This window comes from Paramormyrops kingsleyae, chromosome 7 (assembly GCF_048594095.1).
Source record: "Paramormyrops kingsleyae isolate MSU_618 chromosome 7, PKINGS_0.4, whole genome shotgun sequence".
Classification (NCBI taxonomy): domain Eukaryota; kingdom Metazoa; phylum Chordata; class Actinopteri; order Osteoglossiformes; family Mormyridae; genus Paramormyrops; species Paramormyrops kingsleyae.
In genome coordinates this window covers 2,880,001-2,906,613 of record NC_132803.1, presented here as the reverse complement: position 1 = coordinate 2,906,613, position 26,613 = coordinate 2,880,001, and the positions used below count along the sequence as shown (strand labels likewise).

Below are 26,613 nucleotides of genomic sequence, written 5' to 3'. Positions count from 1 at the left end.
GACCCGGGACAGACCACAGGACAGTTTTCCATCTTGCCTTAGTCTATCTTAGATGAGTTCAGGCCTAGAGAAGTTGGTGGTGTTTCTGGATCATGTTTAGATATGGTTTCTTCTTTACATGGTAGAGTTTCATCCTGCATTTGTGGAAGAGTTCAAGGACAACAGCTTTCAGAAGTGTTCCTGAGTCCATGCAGGGACTTACATATCTCTTTTAACTAAATATGGGTTTATATGATTTGCAAATCACTGCATTGTTTTATTTACATTATACACAACATTCCAACTGTTTTTGGAAATTGGGTTGTAGAAATTTTCCTTTACCTGGCAAGGAGATGCAAGTTTCCAGCTGAAAATTTCGTCAAGCAAAGATTAAATAAAATAATAATGGACGGACAGACAAACAGACAGACATACAGATGGAGAGACGAATAGACAGATAGATATCAACCGAAAATTGATATGGGTTTCCATTTATTTCCTATGAGACATTTTGACCTTGAAGTAATCCATTGCAATTGTATTATGCACACAGAACCTGTGAAATTCTAGAAAAATGAGAAATTTTACAACAAAAAGTTACTCTAAGAACAAGAGTAGTAGTTGGTAAAAAATAATATGGTTTTTTCCCCTGGTAACATATCATTATACCTGAAAACACTTCTATAACTATTAGTATTTTCAATTTTCATTTCTATCATATATGTTTGTTTTTATATATTAATATACAGCAAATTCTACCTTCTCAAAAACCAGCATTTTGACTATTCCTTTACAACATATATTCATTCCTTAGATACAATATGAATGAATTTCTACAGCAGAGCAAACATTTCAACAGCAAAAAAAAAAAAAAAAAAAGTATTTACTTGGAATCACAAAGTTAATTATGTAATACTTGTTCATTATAGGCAAAGTAATTCAAAACACTATTAAAAAAAAAAAACCAAAAAAAAAAAACAACAGGATGTAGCTTTGGCCTGAACCCCTCTGGCTTGTGCAGCATACAATACAGGTACTAACACGCCTCTTAACGGTGCCCTTGCAGTTCGGATATTAAAACAAAAACTTTATTTATACATTTTATATACAACATTTATACTGATAAATGTTATATATGATATTATACATAAACATCCATGGTGAATCTTGCAAGCAGTGAAATATCTTCCTGATGTCATTTAAGACTCAACACTGACAGCCTCTAGTATTCTTTCTCTCACCTCTCACACGGACAAGAAATGCTGGAGAGAGAAAATCCCATAAAGAAAGCTGGAATGTGCATTTAAAGCCCTCTCTCTGTCACACACACACACACACACACACACACACACACACTGGCAAAGTCTCATTGGCCAAACTGAAAGGCAATGCATTCTGCAGCATGTGTTGGCACATGTTGCTGTACAAATGTACTGATATGAAACCTTAGACAGCACCACCTGTTTCTGTGAAGAGAGGTGATGAGTTTGATGTGGCAAGTAGTGGGGGGGGGGGGGAGACAAAGGGAAAAAATGTAAATTATACAGTACATGAAGCAAGGACACTGGGATAGATTAGATAGGGCCAGTGGGCATTCACAAAGCTCATGATATAAAACACCCCCATCATCCAAAAAAAGCTTTACTTGCACAAAGCCCAAAATAGTATGTACCTGTGGCTTTCCAGTAAGAATGAGTATTAATACTTCCAGTCTATTGCTTTGTGAACTTTCCAATTAATAACCAGAAATAAAACTGTGGTGGTTATTAGAACCTGAAAGCAAAGGTACCGTAAATCCACGAAAAAAAAAAAAAAAGTTGTGCAAACTGCCCATTGAGCACAATTTTTTTCGTGCATCTCAAACTACAGATCAATCTGATAGAGTAACTGTGGTTAGAGAGACTCAATACACTGTAGAAAGGGCCGGAACACACACACACACACACACACACGTCAGTACGCACAGGAATAGAGCTGACCCCTAGCTGTTAAAAACAGGAGTGGGTGTAAGCCCAGGATCTCACACGCATGCAAACAAAGCACTGCTGTGCATGCAAATCCAGTTTTACCACCCAAAAATCGACTCTAGCGAGAGCATTTCATCACACACTTGCCTCTTGGTGTTAAAGGCTAAAATAATAATCTATGATGGACACAGTAATGCAGTGCTGAAAGGGGGCGGTCAGGCAGAGGAGTCCCACAGACCACCGCAGGCCCCCACAGACCACCGCAGGCCCCCACAGACCACCGCAGGCCCCCACAGACCACCGCAGGCCCCCACTCCCATCCTCTTGCCTAATGAAGGACAAAGTGACTAATGCTTGGGTTCTGACCCCAACACCTCCTCCTCCCACCAGAGTCTCACTGTTAAAGGACATTTTTTTAAATTCTAAAATCTCTAAAATCACCCTCTCATATAGGGTCATACAAGCAAATTTACAGGACGAGAGAGAGCAGGAGGAGGGTTTTGGTTGGTTGCCCTATCCGTGACTTTCCTCTTCTGCGGTGATGTCCTTGCTCTTGCTTCCACCTGCGGGGTCCAGCAAATGAGAAATCAGTCCTTCATGAGCCCCCCCGGCCATTCTAACCCGAGGCACTATGTGTCAGGCCAACAGATTACGTCGCAATAGGGAGGAAAAACACAAAACAGAATGACAGAAAAACAAAAATAAAAAAATTATATAATGCACATTTTCAAGTGGGACATTAACGATTATTGTGCATAGTACAACCTGTGAGAAAATGTCTGAAACAGGACTGTTTCCATAGAGCGTTCTAATACGACAGCTGTGAACACCACAGGACTTGGCATCGATTTGACAGAGCAGAACGGCGAAATGTTGCGAAACAGCGGCCACTTCAGGTCATGCGTGGAAAACACTCACACAGACACATCGAACTGAAGTCTTCAAAAGTGAAACAGGCTAATTAGTATCTAAATGAGGACATTAGCAGGGGTGGAAGCCAACACTGCACTGCAGTGTGTCTGTGCTTTGGGTATGCGGTCCCCACAGCAGGAGAAAACAGGTGAAACAGAAATGATCGGTTTTCACAGTCTGGGTGGGCGCAAGCAGTCACTGGTTAAGCAGGCGGGCTTTGCGTTTACCTCATGCAACGTACACTAACAGTAGTTCTCAATTTTGTCAAAGAAAGATAAGTGGGCAGGAAACTCTGAGGTGACCAGACAGAGAGCAAGAAGGCAAACAGGGAGGGAAGGAAAAAGGAGAGAGAAAGAACAGTCTTAGTTCAAATGAAGGAGAGAAAAGACTGAAAAGAAGAGACAGTAATATTACTATTGTAACTGTATTTGTAATCATGGTGCTGAAATATTTTAATTAACATTAAGCATAACAAGGTGGTGTTGGGGTTGAAGCTGTATCTGCTGTAATATGAATCAGTAAACACACAGCTGCTCACCTGTTCATAATTCACTTGCAAACATTTACTTGTTCTTTTTACAAGATTTGGTAAAATTATGAAGCAATCATATTTTGCACGTGGCCAGTGAAACATCCTGTGATGGTATATTGTTGATAAATTGTTCAGCTGAATGAAAGGACACACAGCCCCCCCCCAGCCCCCCCCCCCCCCCCCGCTCTCCTACCAGGGTTGGTGTTCCGCTCGTTCAGCAGCTTGGTCTGGCTGTTTGGCAGGATCTTGATCTCGGGTGGATCGGGACTCTGAGTCACTCGGGAGGCCATGAGGGCATTCAGGTACTGCAGCCGTGTCACCTGCAGGCAGTGCGAGCGAGAGAACCAGCCCCCCCCACCCAACCCGGGGTCAAATTCTCTCCTGAGGCTCCAAGCTTGAGCCTCACTGCTGCAGGACAGCCAAGGCTAACAGTCACGCACAGTAATGCCATTATTGTCACTGCTTAATACTTCCTCATTGCACGATGGATTTTAATATGAAAAATACTACTGCTAGGGTTGGGTAGTTATCTGACAAAGAATACAGTGTCTCATTCCACCTGTTGAGATTCATGACCATACATTGTTATTACTCTGTATGTGAATATTGCAGTTGATGGTTTTCTTTTTCTTCCCCAGGGTCATCGATATTTGTCATATAACCATTAAAGGAAGTTTGAAATATCTCTTGTCAGTAGCATGACTCAGGAAAAAATGGCGAGGAACAGACTCCGCTATGTCAGCATTGCAGGATGCCAGGACTGAGCATTAGCCCTGTTAGAGCGCTGCACGTGCCACATTAGCCGGTGCTAACCACATTGGCTTCGTGGGCTGGCTGAGCAGGGAGTGAGTTAGCCCTGTTAGCAGTCTAAGTGTGCTCAGCGTTAGTCACATTAGCGCTATAGTACAGGAGAGCAGGGGGCAAATTAGTAATGCAAGTATGCTCAGAATTAGCCACATTAGCACTACGGGCTGGTCAAGCAGGGGGCGTGTTAGCCCTCTTAGCATTGGGAGTGTGCTCAAGATTAGCCACATTAGCGCTGCAGGCTGGTTAATCATGGGGCGTGTTAGCCCTCTTAGCATTGGGAGTGTGCTCAATATTAGCCACATTAGCGCTGCAGGCTGGTTAAGCATGGGGCGTGTTAGCCCTCTTACCATTGGGAGTGTGCTCAATATTAGCCAGATTAGCACTGCAGGCTGGTCAAGCATGGGGCATGTTAGCCCTGTTAGCACTGTGAGTGAGCTCAATATTAGCCACATTAGCGCTGCCGGTTGGTCGAGAAGGGGCATGTTAGCCCTGTTAGCCCTGTGAGTGAGCTCAATATTAGCCACATTAGCGCTGCCGGTTGGTCGAGAAGGGGCATGTTAGCCCTTTTAGCACTGTGAGTGAGCTCAATATTAGCCATATTAGCGCTGCAGGCTGGTCAAGCATGGGGCGTGTTAGCCCTATGAGTGAGCTCAAGATTAGCCACATTAGCGCTGCAGGCTGGTTAAGCATGGGGCGTGTTAGCCCTCTTAGCATTGGGAGTGTGCTCAATATTAGCCAGATTAGCGCTGCAGGCTGGTCAAGCATGGGGCATGTTAGCCCTGTTAGCACTGTGAGTGAGCTCAATATTAGCCACATTAGCGCTGCCGGTTGGTCGAGAAGGGGCATGTTAGTTTAAATACTAGAACTCGTGGCCATAGGTGGAAATTAGCGGGAGAACATTTTAAAATGAATTTGAGAAAGCACTTCTTTACACAGCGTGTAGTTGCAGTATGGAATAGACTCCCTGTTAGTGTAGTGGAAGCTAAAACCATGGGTTCCTTTAAATCACTGCTAAATAAGATTTTAACAACTCTGTGCTATTAGTTATGTTCTCCGTAAACGAGCTCGATGGGCCGAACAGCCTCTCGTTTGTAAATTTCTTATGTTCTTATGTTAGCACTTGGGCTGGCTGCTGGAGCTCCACTTGCTAACTTAGCCAGAAAATTTGCTACATGACACTGACCACTTGTCATGAATCTCATGATGCACCAACACTCACTTTGATGAGCTGCAGGTCTGTGAGAGCACGGACAGTGTAGTCTGGACAGTAGCTGGATGGGCTGGCAGCCTCCCCAAGCTCAAACGGATCACGGGGCGAGTGGCGCTGAGTGGGCACTGGAGACTGGTGCACTGCATGCACATACAAAACAGTCAGTCGATCATCTACATCCAACTTAAAGCTTAAGTTTCTTCCACTTTCTTCCCAAATAAATAGATTTTTTTTTCCATATACACAGAAGTTAATTTTCCATTCACCATGATTTACCTGATGAGGGAGCTGTCAGGGCTGAGACACCATAGTACGTGAAGGCCCCGTTCTCAAACTTCAATGCTTCTTTCCCAATCTCCACCTCCACACGTCCCTTTGGAGATACGTGCAATTAATTTCTGGACAAACTTCCAACAGTTATGATAAGAATGAAGTTTCGAAGACGATCGAATGTCAACTTCATCCTTCAAATAAACAAATGAACTCCTGACCATACATTCACTTACCTTTGAATGCTATTAATCATTGTTCTATTTCTTAAGCTATGCTCTTATCCAGGGCAACTTGCGATCAGTACAAAGTATAGGTGCATGGACCTGGAGGGAGAATCCCATCCAATCCTTATGCTAAGTGAGACACTCGTGAGGTGAGTAGGTGAGTTACGTAGCACTGCATGTGGTATTTAGAAGCAATATACAGAACTAAACGCAGAGCAGCAGTTAAGGGACCATATTGAGGCCCTATGACCAGCTGGATTGATGCTTAGAAGCAGGGGGCTGCATTACAACAGACGGCCAGCAGTGGGCGCCGACGCTCCTGGCATCTGAGGAAGCCCCCTGGTGGAGCCTAACCGCTGCACAGCAAAGCCCCCGTACCTGCAGCAGCAGAACGAAATAGTCCACCGGGTGGTTGCGGGTGTACAGGTAGTGTTCTGGTCGCAGTTTGTTGCCAGGGTCAAACTTCACCTCCTGGTTGACACTGGGGTGCTGCAGCAGGCGGAAGAGGACCTTCTCAGACACGCGCTGCGGGCTGAACAGCTCCACCTCTGTGGGGGGGGGAGGGGACAGATGGCACAGGATAAAGGGTGGGGGTGAGACTAAACCCTGTGGCGACTAGCGGAGGGGAGGGGGGCGCACTGACCCCGGGAGAGGAAGCGGTGCGTGGCCAGCAGCAGCTGCGGCGAAGTGCGGATCCTGGGCTCCCCATCCGGCATTTTGAAAAGGGAGAACTCCTCGTGGCAGGACTTGGGCTCCAGGGCTATCTCCAGAGGAGCAAGGGGCCGCTTCACCTTCGTCTCCACTGGGCGGGAGGGTCAGGGGCACAGAGAGTGGATTAGGGGTGAGGGGGTCAGGGTGACATCATAAACAAGCAGGACTGGGGACTGGACCACAGAAATGATCCAGCAACATGAGAGAAGTTGGAGGGGGAACGTGATAGGCAGACAGAAAGATGGAAAACGGGGGCAGCGGTGGAGTATTCAGATATGTTTTTCTTACGATAGAGCTCAGTATAGCATAGCTATGTAAAATCTATTCCTGTCCTGCTTATTTTAGATTGCATCAAAGTGGCTGGGCTGTAAACAGATTACAAGACCACATAAGACCTCATTGAACTAATAACTAAATATTAAGTTTACTCTCCTTAAACATAATTTAATTTAATGATTAAACTTTTTTCCCCTCCCTCCTTATTCTTATGACTTATGTACCCAATCGCCCATCTGACAATTAACATCTCAAAGTAATCCGAGACCTTTAAACACTGTAGATGCAAGTGCTTATTCAATTAGAAACTTTCAGCATTAACAGGACAGGAGACGATACCTGGTTCTGTGTTCCGGTTCGGACGGCTAAACATGGTACACTAGTTTTCCTGGTGCCTTGTAGCGGAATTTGTCTTGCAACCGTTTCTCCATACATTTCATTATATTGATTTAGCATGTGCTTTTATACAAAGCGATATATGTATTTTTGAAAAGCAGGGTACAGAGTTTATGGATCAACTGGGAGTAAAGGGCCTTGCTCAAGAGTGTGTTGATAAGATCACTTTTCTGACCATGGGATTTGAACCAACTACCTTCTGATCACAAGCGCAGCGTTCTAACCCACTAAAACACACAGTTCCCCCATGTGTTCTTGGTAAACGTTAACACAGTCACTCACTATAGCCATCAGACTCGTCCAGGATCTCCGACTTGATGATCTCCTCGATGACGTCCTCCAGCGTAACCAGGCCCAGGACCTCATAGAAGGGGTCACCCTCACCCTCATTGTTCACCTTTTGCACGATGGCCATGTGGGAGTTTCCTGAGGTAGACAGACAGTTAGCCACATGTTCTGTGTGGGGGTCGCAACCCCCCAGTGCACAGACTTGTCATAACAAGAAACTTTAAATTGTGTAAATACCTTAAACAATCCACTTGCGGTCTCAAACCTTCCATAAAAGCTTCACTTGGGGACTAGCATCTCAGTTTTCTGAGTTGCAAGTTTTCAGACTCTCTGATTCAACGCCAATACATATTACATATAGTTCCTGAAGGCTCTTCATGCATAGAACCACATCAGTTCTAAAGGTGGATTAGGAAGGCAGATTAATCAGCTCACCTTTCTTGAACTCCTCCAGCATGGCATCCAGTTTGGTGTCATTGAAGACAAAGTGCAGGGGATGGTTGTAGAACTTGGTGATCGTACTCATGGGCGTACAGTCCTCAGGGTCAACCAGTGCCAGGTCCTTAACATATAGAATTTCCACAATGTTGGAGCGCTCTTCTTCATAAACGGGAACTCGTGTGTAGCCACTCTGCATGATCTCCGACATGGTCCCAAAATCCAAAACGGCGGTGGAGGGAAGCATGAAACAGTCTTTCAGGGGAGTCAAGATGTCCTCCACTGTTTTGGTCCTGAGAGCACCTCTGCTGAACTCCTCCTTAACAAATTCGTTGTAGGGGTCGTTGACATTAGTTCTGATCATCTCCATGGTCTTCTCACGTATGTTGCAAGTGCTGATGTCTCTGCGCAATATCAAATCCAACAGTAGCCCCAGGGGGCAAGACAAAGGGCAAGTCAGCACCATGCAGATCTGGGCGATCCATGTCATGTTTGGTGCGAGTTGGAACCCATACCCGGAGCATATGATGTGCGGTAGCAGTTCAGCCACCAGAAAAGTAAGGGCGCCGCATGCAAATATAGCAGAGATGATACACCCTAAGACGTGGTAGAAGAGTATCCCAAGTGCAGCATGGCCCAATGCGCAGATAAACAGCAAGGAGCATATCAGGAAATTACCACGTCTCCTTAGGGGTTCCAGGCGCTTCGCAGCTCGCTTCTCCTCCTCAGAACCACAACTGTGCAACACGTAGAGCTCCAAAGGATCAAGCCAAAGCAGGCTCAGGTTCAGGATTTTAAACACGCTACATGCAATGATCAGCAGGACTATGCACAGGGCATATCCCCACGCAGGGAGAAACGGCCCAGATGTATTCTCGACAATATGTAATCTTTCCGCTCCGACCGATACCCAGTTAACGCCTTTTAAAATGCACAATTTATGGTATTTGGGATTGCTCTTCTGCTCGCCGTCCAGCGCAGAGGAGATGCTTTTCTTCGTCTGCACGGTTATAAGCCCGCTATGATTATCGGCCGCCTGGAAGTCGCTGACTTGGAACTCGGCCGAGGTCCGGCGGCTCTCCTCCTCACACGGGTCCGTGTTAGTCTCCCTCGTAGCTTCAGCGAAAGCGACCCACGGCCAAGTCCCATTAACCAGATAGAAGCCGAACAATCGCAGCCGAAAAGAGACACCGTACGGCGCAGAGACGTCCCGCCCCTTCATAGAAACTCCAGTCTTGGGCTCCTCCAGTCGCAACCCCAAAACCTCCGGGGCTTGCTGGCCGTAGGTGCCGAACCCAAACCCACAAGAGAACAATATCATCAACAAGAAACGTAAGCCTACCGACCCGACCACCATATTGGAATTGGGCAGCTGGGCTCTGTTCAAGTCACGTGACACCCAGCCCGACTTACGAGCGCCTCCGACGCCGGGCAAAGCGATCGGCGGGAGGTGAAGTCCACGACTATCTTTTATGGCACACACTTCACCTTCAGTATGCCTTCTAAAAATGCTGTCAACTACTGCTCAGTTCAAATAAGCGCATCGCGGCTTTCTTGCCATTGACTTTCCCAAGTCGCGGACACCACGGCAGAAAACCGCTTCGCTTTCGTCGCCATTTTGGCTCAGAAGCCTCGGTATATAATAGGACGCGCGGTCTCTGTCGTCGAGCCACAATGGACGCAGTTTCTCGTTGCCCTGGCTGTCTTCTAACTTGAGTTTGGCATACATATCGTGTAAACAAGTCCCTCTTGTTTAAAGGAGCACCATAAATGGTACTAGCATTAAACAAGTCGTCTTTACTTGCTCTGTTTTGCCTAGCTCATATTCACTCGGACACCTCAATCGATTGCTTAAGTAATTATTTCTAAGACTAATCTCCTTTCAGTTACCAAGTAACAAAAACAATCCACTTCAGGACTTTAAAAACACAACTACGGTCCGCTGTTAATAATTCAGGAATACACTCTGCCCTCATTCTGACCGATATATGGTCTGCAAGCAAAGTGCATATTTAAATACATTAGAATATTGTATATAATAGAAGATAAGTTTACTTTTTGCTAGAAACATGACCGCACAATTCATTGTGGTAGTTTAATGCTACAGTCACACCTTATGGACTGATTTTATATTTTAAGCCATTTCTGTTAATCTGTTTTAGCCTTTACTTATTAAACAGGCAAAAAGGTGTATATGCCACTAAGCGATTTAGGTGCTAAACCCATTGCTGTCTGCGGTGTGCCCATTGCTTGGGGGATAGGGTGAGAACCCCGTGACTGCATAGGGTTATTGGGTATAGAGAATGGATGGATAGATGGATGAAAAAATATTCATTTACTAGAAATGTGGTTACACTTCTATACCGGAAAAAAAACATAAAACATCCGTTTTAAATAGAGAAATATATCTCAGGTTTATTAACTTTTCTTCAAAACTGCTTAGGACCATTAATTATAAAACATTATATACACATTGTCTTAAGGTAAAACATGCAAGGAAGAAACAGTAGACTTACATTTTAAAAGTCATTCCACTCTTCTCTCTTAGCTTACATTAGATAAATAAAAATATTGCTTGTCAAAATGACTTGTACAATTCATTCAGAGTACAAAAGTGGCCACTCTGAAAACTACCATACCCAATCCTAAAAATATGACATTTCTTTGTATTATAACAATACCACAATTGGCAATGTAGGGATTGTAATTAGGGAATAAAAGTGAATGATTTCAACAGTAATTCTTTCACTGTTTTTTTTGTCTGCAAATGGCACTACAAAAGACAAGGGGCGACCCTGCATGGTCTCCAGTCATTTCACTGATGGAGGGAAGTAGAGTTTGGGCCCCAAAAGGCCTTGGTAACATAATCATTTAGGAGGGGGGGGGCAGATTGAAGCAGAAGAGCAGAAGTAGATTTGGACAACTTTAATGTCCAGGATACCATCTTCCCTTGATAAAGTGCTTAGCGTGTCAGTCTGTATTAGCAGTGGCCTCTTGGCAACAGGCCTCACTACATAAGGTTGGTCAAGGGAAATTAGGCAACCCAGATAGCCATTCTGGACCGTGGCATGTTGGAGCAGCAGTGCCCGGGTGGGGGGGCTCAGCTGAGTTTGCCTCAGCTGGCCATAATCGATTTTGCTGACTTACATGACTCACATTATGCCACCTTGTAGTTCAGACATAGTTTAGTGCCAGGGAATGGATCACTTAAAGCAGGGGTCTCCAGCTCCGGTCCTGCAGAGCTACTGTCCAGCAGGTTTTCTATCCTACCTGGCTTCTGATGAGCCACACCTGCTCCTGGTATTTACCTAAGAACAGGTGTGGCTCATCAGAAGCCAGGTAGGATGGAAAACCTGCAGGACAATAGCTCTCCAGGACCGGAGCTGGAGACTCCCCAGCCTTAAAAGGAATGCGATCAAACCCTGGACCTAGACAGAGATGGAAGTCAAAGCACAGACCCATTACTGAGAACCAGATCTCTACTGACGTGACGGGGATGGCGTGATGCTTGCCACCCTTAGCAGATGCCTTTAACCCACGTCGGGGGGGTCGGGGGGTGGGGGGCGGCATGGAAAATGGGTTGATCGTCTGGAAGTCCACTTTCCAAAACTGATGTATAACTATCAAAGCAAGCTTACCGAACTCTGCCGCTGAATGAGCTAAGGGCTCTAAGCTTCTCTGTCACAGTGTTTCTGGAGTTTAAAGTTTTGGGGATGAAAAGCTGCTTATCGTGTCACATTAACAGCGCAGGCCCCGGGGGTGAGGAATTTCAATATTTCAAACACCAGGAGAGTCATTCACCTTGGACTAAGCCAGCAGTCCGTAGGCTAACTGTACACAATGAGGGTCGTACCAGATCTGCCCCCCTCCCCCCATGAGCACCTCTGGCATTCAAATGCGTGGATAAAACTGAGACATAATTCTTTTTTTAGAATCTCTCATATTTTTTGTTTTGTTTAATGTTAACTAAACATTTATACAAGTACTGAAAAAAATTATTGGTACTTTTAATTTTTCGATTGATCTGCGCTGAGTATGAAGCGCTCGCTGTCAGATTACTACCTGTGTGGCCTGCAAAAATACACTTTTACAAACATAAAAATACATGTTATTTATTGCTACTCAGTTCGGCTCCATATGCCAATAAAAATAACATTTACTGAACCATGCGAAGGTGGTTTTAGCTCCCCCCCCCCCCCCACCCCCCACCCCAGTCCATTGTTTACAGGTTTTTGTTTTTAATACCAAGCTGTCAGCAATACTGAACGATGCATTTTTGCACTCCAGGTTTCTGCTGAAATACATTGGATGTTCTTTTTTTTTTTCCTAAGTCTTGTATCAGTCAAGAAAGTCCAAACTGCTCAGCAGCTCGTCCAACCTCCATCTCCGTAACGGATTGCAATAGCTTGCCTGGAGACGCAGGCCGGCCAGTACTGTCCGCCTGTAGAGTTTGCCTGGAGACGCAGGCCGGCCAGTACTGTCCGCCTGTAGAGTTTGCCTGGAGACGCAGGCCGGCCAGTACTGTCCGCCTGTAGAGTTTGCCTGGAGACACAGGCCGGCCAGTACTGTCCGCCTGTAGAGTTTGCCTGGAGACGCAGGCCGGCCAGTACTGTCCGCCTGTAGAGTTTGCCTGGAGACGCAGGCCGGCCAGTACTGTCCGCCTGTAGAGTTTGCCTGGAGACGCAGGCCGGCCAGTACTGTCCGCCTGTAGAGTTTGCCTGGAGACGCAGGCCGGCCAGTACTGTCCGCCTGTAGAGTTTGCCTGGAGACGCAGGCCGGCCAGTACTGTCCGCCTGTAGAGTTTGCCCATTACTAAGCTGCAAACCAGTCAAACAGCAGGATGTAGAGTGAAGCCATCTTGTCAGAAGGCAGGACAGACTGTTCCTTCTGGAATGAAGTAACTGAGCTGCACATACCTCTGGATTAAGCTTTACTACGGTATGCGCTAATTTACCTTGGGCTTAGCCTCCTGAATGATTTTCAAGTAATATTAATAATTAAAAAAAAAAAAAAAAAAGTTCACATAAAAAGCATCACTACCTCCCATCTAAACTGGTTGAACGTTGGAAAAAAAACATACTGTGTGAGTTTAATATCCTTCAGGAGAACCACCAACTACAGTTCAATTCCATGATCAACATGTACAACTTTACTGTCACTGAAATGGCGTTTGGTAACTCAGATCTGCACAGAGAGATGACCGTCGCCTTATTTTCTGATGGGGAATCCCATGTTAATTGAATTTGATTTATACCCCCAGTACCATATATGGGACCATACAACATGTGGAATGTATTTTTGGAAAAGCTATCACAATTAATCTGTGATGGTTGTGACCGCTCTCTACCAAACAGGCCTGGCTACCTTCATGTGAAATGACACCGGGGGGGATTTGGTATACAGTCTCACAGTGGTTGTGAATCAGGGTCGTCTTCGGGAGAAGCCCACCCATTCACCATTATCAAAGAGGCCAGACTGGCTCAGGGCTCGTGGACTGGAAGGACCCGGGATTAGCTGCCCTGCATGTGCCTCTTCTTTCCCTGATTCCAGATTAATAATAATTTAATTAATAAATAAACTCTTCCCTCTTAATAAATACGCCGCTGAAGTTATAAATACTGCTACATCACTAAGAGACGCCTCCACGTCGCTGAGATGGAAGGCCTGAGAGGGAGCTGGCCAGCAGGGCCGATACTGTGGAATGCATTCCCACACTGAACTGGACGCAGTCCCCACCAAAAGGGCACTGGGCCTTCTCCACAGTATACTCCCTCCGGAAGAACCTTTAAATGATAAATAACACATCTGTCGCTTTACCAACAGTAACAAAACACCGACAGAACAATTACTGTATATTAAAAAAATCAAAAATGTACAAAGTAAATAGTATGCAAAATAATAAAAAAAAGCAATTATGTATATATCATTTCTATATAGTTTCTGTCTGGATGTACATATTCTATACATTGAATGTACAGATCCAGCTCAGCAACCAAGTCCTAAAGCCAGACCTTGAAGGGCCCATGCGTTCAGAGCTGGAAGCTGATTGGCTCCCAAGGTGGGCCGCCACTCTAGGAAGTGACAACCCAGAATGTACCCTGACGGTTTTGGTATCCTCGGCAACCGGGACTCATTAGTGTGCCATTTAAGTTTACCTCCTTCCCTCCTACCAGGGACGCATGGTTAGTGATCAGCATAGATCACTTTGGAGATTACTTTGGAGATCACTTTGGAAATCACTTTGGAGATCACTTTAGATTAGGAGAGCGCTAAAAATCATGGCTTGTCTCACATCAGAGTGCTGTGCCCCATACTGTGATGTACGTGGAGATGTTCGTAACATGGATTACATAAATATTGTTCTTTTCCCTACATATAAGATTAAATTGTACTGTTTATCACTAAACATGTTTTGGGACTGACTTCCTGCTCAATGCCACCTGCTTACGGATGGCTACCATTCCGGCTAACGTTTAGTCTCCCTGAGTCACATGGCTGGAGGGACTGGCACAGCTCAGCCATTGAAAAAGCGCCCCCCCCCCCCAATCCCCTTTGGCCAGCAAACATCCAGCATACAAAACAGGCTAAAGAGCCAGCAGAAAAGTCATGAGAAGACGGACAGGGAAACTCCCCCCCCCCCCCCAACGTTCCCTCTGTGATGCATTCTGAACCCCCCCCCCCCCACCCGTTCCCCCATTCTGAAGGCAGATCACTGATGCTTCTCCTGCCCATTTTTGCATAAAACCCAGGGAATTATGTCTACTGAGAACTGCAGTGTGAGGATTACCAACAAGGTCAAATACAGATTTACATCAGTTCCCTTATTTTCTATCTCATGCTAGGAAGAGACAATACGCGTGAGCCCAATAGATACACATACGCTCGCTCGCTCTCTCTCTCTCATTCACACACACACACACATGCACGCACACACACCAGCCTGTCCATCCCAGCAGGACATGAGAAGCAGGCTGGGTTGGAGATGCTGGAGTAAGATGGTATCTTCTGGAATAAGACTGCTTGTGTGTCCCTGGTTTACACTGGCCGACAGACCTCCCTTTTTTGGGTGTGTGCTCAGAGTGTGCAGTAGAGTATGGTTAGGGAGAGGTGTCAGGTGCCGTTGCTGGACCCCAGAAGCGTGATCCTGTGGTCACATGGAACCCTGCGTGTGTGCTTGGCCGTGGGCGGGTGGGGGTGGGGGTGTGTGTTCGGTGGTATGGTTTGGCTGGCACCCAGACAGGCAGTTCTGGTCGTTCAGCAGGGATGTGGTCTCATCCAGGCCGTTTCCGGGGGTTGAGTCGGGTGGTTGTGGGCCTGGCGTCGAGGGCAGAGGGTCCAGCTGCTTGTGCCCGCTGTCCGGAGACTGGGGGGTGCTGTCCAGGCGGGACGCCATCAGACCGTTCTGGTACTGCGCGCGAGTGATCTGGGGGGGCAGCAAGTGACGGCCATCAGGCGCTACTCACAGCAAGATGGACACCAGCTGTCATGTGAGATGGGAACCGACAGGCACCAGGTTTACTAGTGTGGAATTAGCCTCCATAATACTCAGAGCAATGCTGTTACACTACCATAAGGTCACAGGCCTAGCTGCTATGTGGAGGCCCTGATTGCAGAATTTACTACCAACTTACACCACAGTGTATTTGCCACATTGTGGGTAGAAGTGGAAAGTTCAAGTCCAGAAAGTCCCATACCAGACCAAGGTTTGGATTTGTACTTTCTGGACCAGAACTTTCTAACTCTGATTGTGGGGTGGAAAAACTTTCTTAGCTTGATGGGATATTTTTCAGGTTCCCACAATATAAACCTCCACTTTATACAATTTGTAAAAATAGCCAAAAGTCTTGTCTTTTGTTTGGTTATTTACGGTTAAGGTTAGGGCTGGGTAGGGGTTAAGGTTGTCATAGCTAGGATTAGGGTTATGCCCATAGAAATGAATGGAGAGTCCCCACAATGATAGGAATATATGAACTGTGTGTGTGTCTGTGTGTCTGTGAGGAGCGATCGTCCACGGGCTGCCACCTTGACGAACTGCAGGTCTGTGAGGGCGCGCACGTAGAAGTCAGGGATGTACTGCGGTGAGGGGGCGCCACTGAGCTGAGTGTTGCTGCCGCTGACGGACAGGGAGTCGGAGCGCTCTGCGCAGCTGAGGGATGCTGAGCGGTTCAGGCCACCGAAGAGGGACGGCGAGCGAGGCTCTGCAACACACATGCATGGCGTTAGACAAGCGTCGGGTACGCACACTCACGCACACTCACATACACACTCACGCACACTCACATACACACTCACGCACACTCACATACACACTCACGCACATTCACATACACACTCACGCACATTCACATACACACTCACGCACACTCACATACACACTCACGCACACTCACATACACACTCACGCACATTCACATACACACTCACGCACATTCACATACACACTCACGCACATTCACATGCACACTCACGCACACACGCACGCACGTACACACACGAACAGTCAGGACCACACATACACAGACACTATCACAGGGGAGTGGCACTCAGTGAGCACACCATTACACCCCTCACAAACACACACGTGCAAATGCACTTTCTGAGATCATAGGAATATAGGGAAAAGACAAAAAGAGAAAGGAGGACATATGACACAAATAACTATTCTATAACGGAAATGAGTGAAAATGACAAATAAACGGGAGAAATGGTGTGAGCCAGGCCACATTCCCGCACTGTGGGAGGCGCGACGGTGCTGGTGGGGGTGGGGGATGGGTTAGGGTAACGTTAGAAGCCGCCCACAGGCTGGGAGAGGGGGAGGCGGGGGGGGGGGTCCTTGTTCAGCCCTGACCCTGCGAGCCCCTTGGCGGTGGAGCCCCTACCCCTAAGGCCCCCGCTGTCCTGGCTTTACTGCAGGCCTGTGGCCCCCACCTGTACCTGGGCCCGGACCGTCTCTGAGTGGCGGTCGGTCAAAACAGAAACAAAGTGCAGTTGGGCCAGAGAGGGAAGGAAGAAGGCAGGGATTGGTGGAAGGGGATCACTTCTATTCTGAGAAGCACCCATCACTGACCAATCCTGCGCCTCCCTGTCCCCCCAACTACGTCACAGTGAGGGAAAACCAGGGCGATGGTGCTGTGTCACGTCTGCACATTACTGGCTGAGCCTCTCTAAGCCCCACCCCACGCAGCCGGCTGACAGCTGACCTCCGGGGTTTGCCCACAAAGCAGGTCCACAGCATTACATTAAGCTGCACTACATCATCCACAATGAGAGCTGTGAACTTTGTCTCCAGAATGTGACCGAAGCATCACTGCTGTCAAGGTTAAACACCCATTGTGACTTTTTTTTTAATCTCTTGAGAGTTGATTGTGTTCAAAACAAAGAACTGCTGCTGAAAAACAAAAAAAATGTCATTTCCTATGACATGACTGTGGTCCGCTGAACAGGAGAAGAGGCTGAACAAGTGGCGCCATGATACAGTCAAACCAGCGACTTAGTGGCAGAGAAAATAAATCATTCTTCTACAGACTGACCCCTCCCACCATGCACTGGTGGACGGAAGAGACCGGCTCGTTCACAAGCCAAAATCCATGATTTACAACATAGTCAACATAGTGCATAGATAAACATTTAGTATTGCTTATAATATTTGACATATTACACAAAGTACCCAAATATGCAACATCATTGTGACATCTGATTTCTGCTGATGTCTGCAATATAACTGCCATTCACTGTGTCACATTTCCAAACATGTGCTAAACTGCACATATTAATTCTATGGAATTCCATGGTTTTATATATTCAGTGGCATTGCATTCCAAGCCTCCCAGTGCATAAATATTCATAAGGTCTTTTCACACATGGAACCACCAATTCCTGATAAATATAACACCCTAAAAGGCAATCGGATAATTCCTTATAACAGTTGCTGCCAAAGTCCTCTGTTCCCAGCCAGTGATTCCATATGTTTGTTATATTCCACCTCCTGCACATCCAGATTAATTGTAGGCTCTAAGGTTAGTTGATTAGGTAAATCAGATTGCATGGTAGTGGAATATAATAAAGATACAGATTGGCTGGGGAACGCATGTCATAAAATGAGGCTTCTGTCCATGCTGCTTATTAATGTGCATGACTATCATGATTAAGCATGATGGGAAGTCAGTGAAATCTCAAGCTAATGTCGAATCAGTAGCGCGGACAGGTCTAGGCAAACCCTGATCGGTGCTGTGATCGGCAGACTAGGGGCACGTTTCTGAGTGCCAACGCACCACACCGATGGCCCGCCATCGCCATCACCAGCACCAGCACCAAACAAGGAGGAGAGAAAGTCAGGTCGGGCCGTGGGGTGGACGGGACGGAGTTAGTGCCGCGAGAGTGTTACACGGCAGTAACTGGTTATATGTAGCGCCCCCTAGTGTTAGAGTGCTCCACTCTTCCAAAACTTAAAAGGCTCCAACCAAGCAGGTTCACTTGTGTCTTGACAGGTACCATGAGGTGGACATTGAACCCGTAGATCCATGGCCCAGATCTGAACCATGTGCGACTCAGGGAATACTGGTCCTCTTTTGGTCATAAGCCCATTACTAAAATAATAATGTTTACATGCGAAACATAAGACAAGCAGCATGCTGTGCAAAGGAGTCATTCCAGTTCCGTCATCCTGATAACTCAGTAGTAAGTATACCCTGAGACTCCATCATTCCACTTTTAATTAATAGATTATTTTATAACAGGGGGCGCCAAACTGCTAGTGTGGACAGTGTCAAACCTGCTGGACTGTGCCTCCTCCCAGCTGTGAAGCGAGGGAGCCGATATTCAGTCAGACTAACCCCCCCCCCCCCCCCCATGCAGAATATTACCTGGGAAGCGTGAGAACAAAGAGAACCTCTTTAACGAGAGATATCGGGGGCGAGGCGAAACAACTAAGGGAGAAAGGGAGGGGGACACGACTGGGGGAGCAAGGGGTAAATGGGAAATAAGGGAGGGGGAGGGGGGAGAGAGACCGGTTTAAACAGGTTCACACGAACCTGAAACTGACTCCATTGACATCAGTTACCAACATAGACTAGCAGCGTCCATTAAAACACTACTTATATACGCCAGGGTAACCTTAACAGTCTGGATGCAAAACAATCTCTAGCAGCCATTTTCACAGGGATTGCTGGAAGATTAAAAGATGTGTTTTTTCACATGATTAAAAATAGGCAATAAACTCAAAATATATATGTGCGGAAAACAGCCGATGCCCAGAATTAGCCATGGGTACACCATATTGTAGAATATACACTCTATACTGGAGGGACAGCTTTGTCCCAAGCAGATGCCAAAGCAAAATTAAAATCGGCCAATCCCTCCAAGACCTTGTGCCACTGGGCACAAGCGCCATCTAGTGGATGACTGCTAGCAGATTCCCATAGACATCAAGTCTTATTTTATTGGCCCCAAGGTCTTGTAAGGTGGAGAGTGTTGCTGGTCTGTATAAATAGAATGCAAGGCTAGGAGACATTAAACAAGGCTGAGGAGAAAGGGGGTAAGAGGTGAGGTAGATATCTGGTAAAAATCAGGAGCCTTCAAACAATTAAAAAGAATAAAACGGGCAAGTTAATTTTTGAATCCACTTTGTTCATGTGTTTATAAGAGCTGTACGATGACTGAGGAAATTCTGGAATTTCTCAGCAAAACCGTACTTGAGGGAAGAAAACAAGTTTAAAAAAGGCAGTAAGAAAGCAACAATTCGGGTCATATTTTCAAAGAAATCCCTTCTTTTTCTTATGCTGTGTAGGCCATAGTCTCAGAGTCCATTTTCTGGGGTGTGTTTGGGTATGAACAACATCTGTACCTCTGCAAAGACCTTTCTTTGGTCACTCAATCCAGTTTTTTAGCATCTACATAATCTTTAACAAAATCCACCTATATGCAATCATTTACAATTTTATATTTTCACCTACTGATGCAGCAATGCAGTTGAACAGTAAATCTCTTGCTACGTGCTAACAGGCTAACTGGAAGGTAATTTATAACCCAAGGGATGCTATAGCTTGCCAGCTCTGCAGTTCATCATTACGAATAGCAGAGCAGAAATTTTAATGCGGCGTGGGCAAGAGCAGCAAAAGGCTTTCATTACATTTAAGGACAGATTCAGTGTGGAATCTGTGAGCACACATATCAAGGAAGCATGTTATATACATACATACCAACATACATGTATATATACATACATACATATATACAGAGGTGGAGAGTTCTGGTCCAGGAGCTACAAATCCACATGAAGATTTTGTTTAACACACGAAAAAAAAACATTTTACAATATGTTTTCATGTATGAGATGTTTATGATCACAATCCCTACAGAGACGTGAAGCAGGGCTGTGTTGATGCTACTATCACCCGGCACCAGTATGTAAGTATCTACAACATGCCGGTAGCCTGGGAACAGATTAAAATTCCAAGTTTGATGACTACTGGTCGTGCCTCGCTATCGCACCGTTGAAAATTCAAAATATGCCAAGTTAAACCATTGCGGGGATGAACCCTAATGGGTGCCCAGTTACTTATTCACACTGGCTTATTAAACAATAAAATCATCTGGCTTCTTTTGAGATAATTTTGTCGCTTCTGTGCTGCAAAAATTCTGGAATCCAGGCACAAAATCTCATGGTGAGATTTCGTGTGTGTGTGTGTGTGTGTGTGTGTTTACGTTTATGGAGAGAACAGAGAATAAAATACTCTGGCATTGTTAAGCTTTAGTTAATGTGCCTTTGAAATGTGTTTTTTAGTTAAAGCAGTTGGTTGTTGATTAGCCTGCTGAACAGTTTCTTTTAAATTTATTGTGGAAAGGATAACAAATAAGTCCAGGGGCTGGAACGGCAGCGTGTGGTTCTGCTAGTCAGGAGTTTAGGGACAGGTCAGGAAGGCTGCCGGTTCCAATCGCATCACTGCGGGTCTTGAGCAAACCCTTACTGTCACACAGTGCTCCAGAGACCCCAGAAAATGCACTCTGACCCCAAGCTGTGTTCACACATTTGTCTCATAGGAGAAAAACATAGCAGATGTGAAGATTTAATTTACTTGCTATCTCTGCAATGACAATAATGGTATTCTATTCTACTGCTGTCCAGGAACCATGAATTTGTAATTACATTTCTAGACCACTAGCTGGCACCAGAGCATTCCTGGTAATAGTTTTCAATATATTGGTCCAGATTGCTCTGTCCCTTAATTACAGCTCCCTGGATAGCAATCAGAGGCTCCTACGCTATATCCTCAGTGACGCAAGTCTGGTTCTGCCACAAATTCAGCAAGACAGACACTTCCCCTCCTCTCAATCTGTCGTAGTGTCAGTCGTAACTTGAAGGCTGCTGGTTCAAATCCCGAGAGGGCCCCACAGAGGTATCACTGAGCTAGGCACATGATCAGAATTGTTGCATGTGGCATTTACCAATTTAAATGAGCAAAAAGTTAATTTGGATAAATATACTAGACCATCATATTGTCTATATCAGTAAGAACCCGACAGTGTTAAATGGCCGCCAGTGTTACAATAACAATTAACAGGGGGGCGGGGCTTCGCTCACCCTGGCTCTGGCAGCTGAGGGCCATGACCCCATAGAAGGAGAAGGGACCCGTCTCGAACTTCATGTTCTCATTACCAGCCTCTACCTCGACCCGGCCCTAGGGAGAAAGAAAACACGGTCACATGCGTGCAGGCAGACACAGGCACAGGAACGTGGCACAATAACACATACAGACATACGATATATACCAAGATACAGAACGCAGAGTTCAATGTTACATGCACAGACACGCCCAAGCCGTGATTCTAGCAACAGCACACTCCCTGGTGAATACTCAACGCATATTCTCCTGTCACTTACTCAAAGCACAAGCCTTATTAGTCATTAACAACAATGTGTGTTTATCTGTTAGCTGCCATTGGCCTTAAAGTCACCATAACAGACACATGAGCGCTGTTCTCCTGCCGTACTCTGGATGACCTAAACAGCACCTGCTTATTTACTGGCCATTTGGGTCCTCGGCGTCTTTCCGAAGTACTATCTGAATGCATGCACTGTTGTAGGAGACAGACAGGAGTGGGGGCAGGCAGATAGAGGGAAGGACAAACAGAAGGATAGGGAAAGATAGAGAAGAGGAACCAGATAGAGCAAGGTCGGTAGGGGGGGGGGGGGGTGGCTTAGAGCTGCCGCTGCTCAATTCGGGAATGTGTGAACGACAACAGAAACACAGTACTGCTGATCTCCCGCCACGCACACACATACGCGGTAGGAATGTCACGCACACCTCCCACGAGCTCGCTTCCGCTGTCCGCTCTCGCATCCCTCCCGGATACAGACACAGCCATCCGTGTTCCCAGCCAATCAGGCGTGGGTCAACATTCCGCACCCACCAGGCCCCACGTGACCAACCCTTTATCAAAACCACCCCACAGTTCCCCCTGGCTACCCTCCGCCCACTCTCAGGGCCATACCCTCAAACAAGAACAGAGCCCCTCCCATAAATCAAAGCCAATTTATATGTGGAAAAACTGGGGTTGGGCAGGGGCATCCTGCAACTGCATGCAGATATGATTTAACGAATGGTCCATTTACATTACCCCATATGTAATGACCCCATGAGGTTGCCAAGAAGGTGGGACTAAAGAAGGCTGTCAATCAAAAACACCCTGAACATTCCTCATTGGTTACTCTCTTAGCTCCTACTGGATGAGACTGCACAGTGATCACATAGACCAGGGCTGTCCAGCTCTGCTCCTGGAGATCTACCACCCTACAGAGCTTAGGTACAGCCCTAATTGAATACACCTGATACAGATACCTAGGCCCTTCAGTGGTATGTCAGTATTAGAGCCAGTTTAGCTTCAACATAGATAAGCTGGTTGGGTAGCCCTGACATAGACTGTGGCTCAAGACTGGTTTCATGTGCTAGGCAGGAAGATGGAGATCTCCCAGATTGAGCATTCTGAGGAACCAATCAAAGCCCAGTACAACCCTCTTCCAGATGGGCAGACCACTGGAGATATCAGACCCAGTCATGCCTTACTACCACTCCCACCTGGCTCGCTAACCCCCCCCCCCCCCAATGAAACAGCAACCATATGATTTTATGCCACAATGTTTAACCATGGAAAAAGTCGCTTTCCTGAGACACTTTACCAGTAGAATACAGAAACAGAGCCAGAGAAGACATAGACCACAACAACCACAACATTTTTTGAATTACATATATGAGTAACAGTGCTAAATTTGCATTTACTAAATTTGTATTTACTGTACTGACGAAGGGAGGATGACAAGCTGATGAAACGTTAACAATGCTGTCATCCGGCACTGGTCAACACAGTCTAAACACGCATGAAGGGCAACACAACAGCCTTCAAGAAAAGGCGTCTGTGAGTCAAACAAAGTTTCTGTATCTAGAAAGCCGTAAACTGAAACTCAAACGAACACACACATTCAGACCGCAAACATGTGTGCTCCGAATTACATGGCAGAAACACATGTTGAGTCCAGGTAACGTGTTCATGGACAACTTGTTGCCATCAAGCAAACCTTAACCCTACAGGCTACTATTTAATTTTTTATTGTCATTGTACATGACAGTTGCTAAGTCAAGAGACTGAAAACCACAACACATGGCAAGACTAAGAAGGGCAGGTGACCGCAGGTCTTCATCGCGAGATGCTGCTAGGCTGGGCTGAGAAGCCATGGCAGAAGCGTGAGCTGCTCTCAGCTTGGAGGATCCCCTGGAGGGACAAAGCACATAATCTAGGTTCTGATTAGTGTGTTCAGAGGCTCGGTGGGGGGTTACCCTCCTTCTGACGTACCCGAGCACACCGCATGGGAGGTGACCGGCCTGGGGGGGGGGTTTGGAAAGATGATAATCTGGGGTGATTTAATGATCCCAAGGCGCATTTTAGGGAGTGTAATTGCATCTCTGAAGGTTATGTGGGGGGGGGGGGGGACTTCACTGCTATCTCATTACGGAATGAGATGTGACACTTTGTTAAGGTGAACTAGTTAAACTGGCAATGGCATGCGGGAAAATTTGTGTAGCCCGAGTTTAAAACGGGTTAGGGTTAGGGTTAGGGTTAGGACTTCAGATAAGGACATGCTAGATCCTAGCAGGTTTGGTGGTTGGGATACAGGGAAAAAAATCTTACAAGCCTGTTGTGACTCTTTAAATGTCTTGATGAAAAATCAATAAAATATTAGTCACACTAACAGTTTTGTCTGAGTTTTTTTCTTAAGAAAGGCTCCAGGACCGCCCACGTGACCGTGACCAGGAGAAGCAGCTGAGAGATGGATGTGTCTGTGTGTGTGTGTGTGTTTGTGTGTGTCTGTGTGTGTGTCTGTGTGGGTGTGCGTGTGTGTGTGTGTCTGTGTCTGTGTGTGTGTGTGTGTCTGTGTGGGTGTGCGTGTGTGTGTGTGCGTGTGTGTCTGTGTGGGTGTGCGTGTGTGTCTGCGTGGGTGTGCGTGTGTGTCTGTGTGGGTGTGCGTGTGTGTGTGTGTGTCTGTGTGGGTGTGCGTGTGTGTCTGTGTGTGTGTGTCTGTGTGGGTGTGCGTGTGTGTCTGTGTGTGTCGGTGTGTGTGTGTGTGTGTGTCTGTGTGTGTGTGGGTGTGCGTGTGTGTGTCTGTGTGTGTGTGCGTGTGTCTGTGTGGGTGTGCGTGTGTGTGTGTGTCTGTCGGTGCGTGTGTCTGTGTCTGTGTGTGTCGGTGTGTGTGTGTGTGTGCCTCAGCATCCCAGGGCAGCCGAGTGGAAGCAGCGGGATTAGCGCTGTGGGGTGCAGCCCAGTTGTGCCACAGTGGGAGGCCTCTTTGACTTATGTAAAGGGGATCAATTAGTGAAGGGCAGGCCTGCCAAGCGCTGCTGGGCCACACTCACCCCTCGCTGGGGTCACAGCTGCCGCTCCTCCGCAGCCCCTCCCCACAACCTCCCCACACCTCCAATGTAACACCCTTACTATGCGATGGTCACATGACTTCCAATGAGCAGCTTTATTCATCGCACTGTACTTGTCTGACCAGCCATGGACCCGACCTGCCCCAACACACAGACACAGACACAGACACAGACACAGACACAGACACACACACACACACACACACACACACACACACACACCTGACCCCTATGAAAAAAATCACCATGTTTTGGGGGGGATTGGCCTACCCTGTTTTCTCAATACTACGTCACTTTGGATACAAGTGTCTGCTAACTGAATACATTTAAATAAATGCAAATTTGGAGCTGGGGGGGGCGGAAAAATGAGTGGGGCTCACCTGCAGGATGAGGACAAAGTAGTCGACAGCCTTGCCTCTCTGGTACACGTAATGCTGAGGAGCGTGCTTGCTGCTCTCACTGAACTTGATCTCCTGGATGACACCCGGATGCTTCAGGATTCGCAGAAGCACCTTCTCGGAGATCAGCGTGGGGCTGAACAAGCTCACCTCTGTGGGGGGGGGGGGGGGGGTGGAAAAAGAATATGGGTGTAGTGTTGGCCAGTGGGGTTGTGTGTCAACCTCACCTCATAAGTTGAGAAAGAAGTTACTGAGACTTGGGCAGGGCAACTGCGTCACGCAAAGGTAAACAGGAAACTGCAGTGTTTTTTCTGGCCAACTTTCAGGCCATTATGTGGGTGCTAATTACATGTGACAACAGTACTTCCTGTACAGTGACATCACTGGACGTATTACACCAAGCTGGGGGTAATGACAGATAAGGCCTGAGGACACACTGAATAGGATGACAGACTATCATTCAACAACCAAACTAAACACAGAGGCTTCAAAACACCCTGAGAAGTTCATTCTGCACTGACTTTCAACCTTTTTATACTGCTGGATGTAATAAGAAAGTATTTTTTTTTTTACAAATCGAAAGAACAAGATTCAATATTTGTCCTATATTAGCAATGTTGCCACGTTAGAATTTGCTGTACCCACACACCCATGACCAGCTGTGACTGGAAGTCAGCTGTCAGGAGATGTTCCTTAGCCCCAGAGAAGGCTTTTCACGTCATTTGGGATTTCATGCTTATGCGGCAAATCTCCACCCTGGTACAGAGCCCTGCCTGCCCGTGCTGCTCAAAGGAACTGGTGAATCAGTGAAACATCACTAGCTTTTCACGCCGAGCATGAAGGGCAGAATGTGCACAGATGTATTTCACTGCTGTCCAGTGAAAATCACGTATCACCAAAAATCCAGTATTTCAGGTGCGTGAACAAAAGACATTTTCTCTGAAACTATTTAACAAAATAAACCTCAAACAATACAGAAAGAGAATCCCATCTTTACACAGCTGTCAGAGAATGGTTTAATCTTTTAAAAGGACTTACGAGGATTGTTGTCAGTAAAAGCAGACTTACGTGGTTCTCTTACCACGCGTTGCATTGGCACACAGTTAGTTTGAGCCTTGTCACCCTGTTCACTATATTCCAAGAATTCATTAGGATTTCCTGGTTTCAAGTAACAGCAATCGGGTGAGGAAAATTAGACCCTAGGGCTGCACAATGAATCGTTCTTGATTCATACCACTGTGCGATCGCATTCTAGGGCTGAACTGCGATCTCGATTCCTC

At 46.4% G+C, this 26,613-nt stretch overlaps 2 protein-coding genes across 4 annotated transcripts in view; both read right to left on the bottom strand.

Annotated features, from left to right (window-relative positions):
• Window positions 1-454: 454 nt before the first annotated feature.
• LOC111851453 (metal transporter CNNM3) lies at window positions 455-9,638 on the bottom strand. Of its 2 annotated transcripts, XM_023826432.2 has the most exons (9): window positions 8,011-9,638; window positions 7,570-7,713; window positions 6,548-6,706; window positions 6,283-6,452; window positions 5,684-5,780; window positions 5,417-5,547; window positions 3,584-3,710; window positions 3,086-3,150; window positions 455-2,509 (listed from the first exon to the last, which is right to left on the bottom strand). In XM_023826432.2, the coding sequence occupies exons 1-8, from the start codon at window positions 9,368-9,370 to the stop codon at window positions 3,101-3,103; spliced, it is 2,238 nt and encodes a 745-aa protein (XP_023682200.2). In that variant the 5' UTR covers window positions 9,371-9,638; the 3' UTR covers window positions 455-2,509; window positions 3,086-3,100. The 2 variants fall into 2 exon arrangements, with proteins under 2 accessions (XP_023682200.2, XP_023682199.2); XM_023826431.2 differs by lacking the exon at window positions 3,086-3,150 and having other exon boundaries at window positions 8,011-9,637.
• Window positions 9,639-14,703: 5,065 nt separating this feature from the next.
• Window positions 14,704-26,613, bottom strand: part of cnnm4a (cyclin and CBS domain divalent metal cation transport mediator 4a) — a 21,412-nt gene continuing 9,502 nt past the window's right edge. Inside the window, exons 4-8 of one of the 2 annotated variants that reach the window (XM_023826475.2) lie at window positions 25,316-25,485; window positions 21,593-21,689; window positions 18,876-18,965; window positions 16,036-16,211; window positions 14,704-15,436 (exon numbers count right to left, since the gene is read on the bottom strand). In XM_023826475.2, the coding sequence (XP_023682243.2) occupies window positions 15,164-15,436; window positions 16,036-16,211; window positions 18,876-18,965; window positions 21,593-21,689; window positions 25,316-25,485 (806 nt within the window). In that variant the 3' untranslated portion in view covers window positions 14,704-15,163. The remainder of the gene's footprint in view (window positions 15,437-16,035; window positions 16,212-18,875; window positions 18,966-21,592; window positions 21,690-25,315; window positions 25,486-26,613) is intronic. The other variant, XM_023826476.2, reaches the window with a different exon arrangement.

Coding starts and splice junctions, on each gene's coding strand:
- LOC111851453 (XM_023826432.2), bottom strand. CDS start 9,370: ATGGTGGTCGGGTCGGTAGGCTTACGTTTCTTGTTGATGATATTGTTC. Junction 7,714..8,010: donor GCTGGAGGAGTTCAAGAAAG/GTGAGCTGATTA, acceptor TGTCTACCTCAG/GAAACTCCCACATGGCCATC. Junction 6,707..7,569: donor GGACGAGTCTGATGGCTATA/GTGAGTGACTGT, acceptor CCTCCCGCCCAG/TGGAGACGAAGGTGAAGCGG.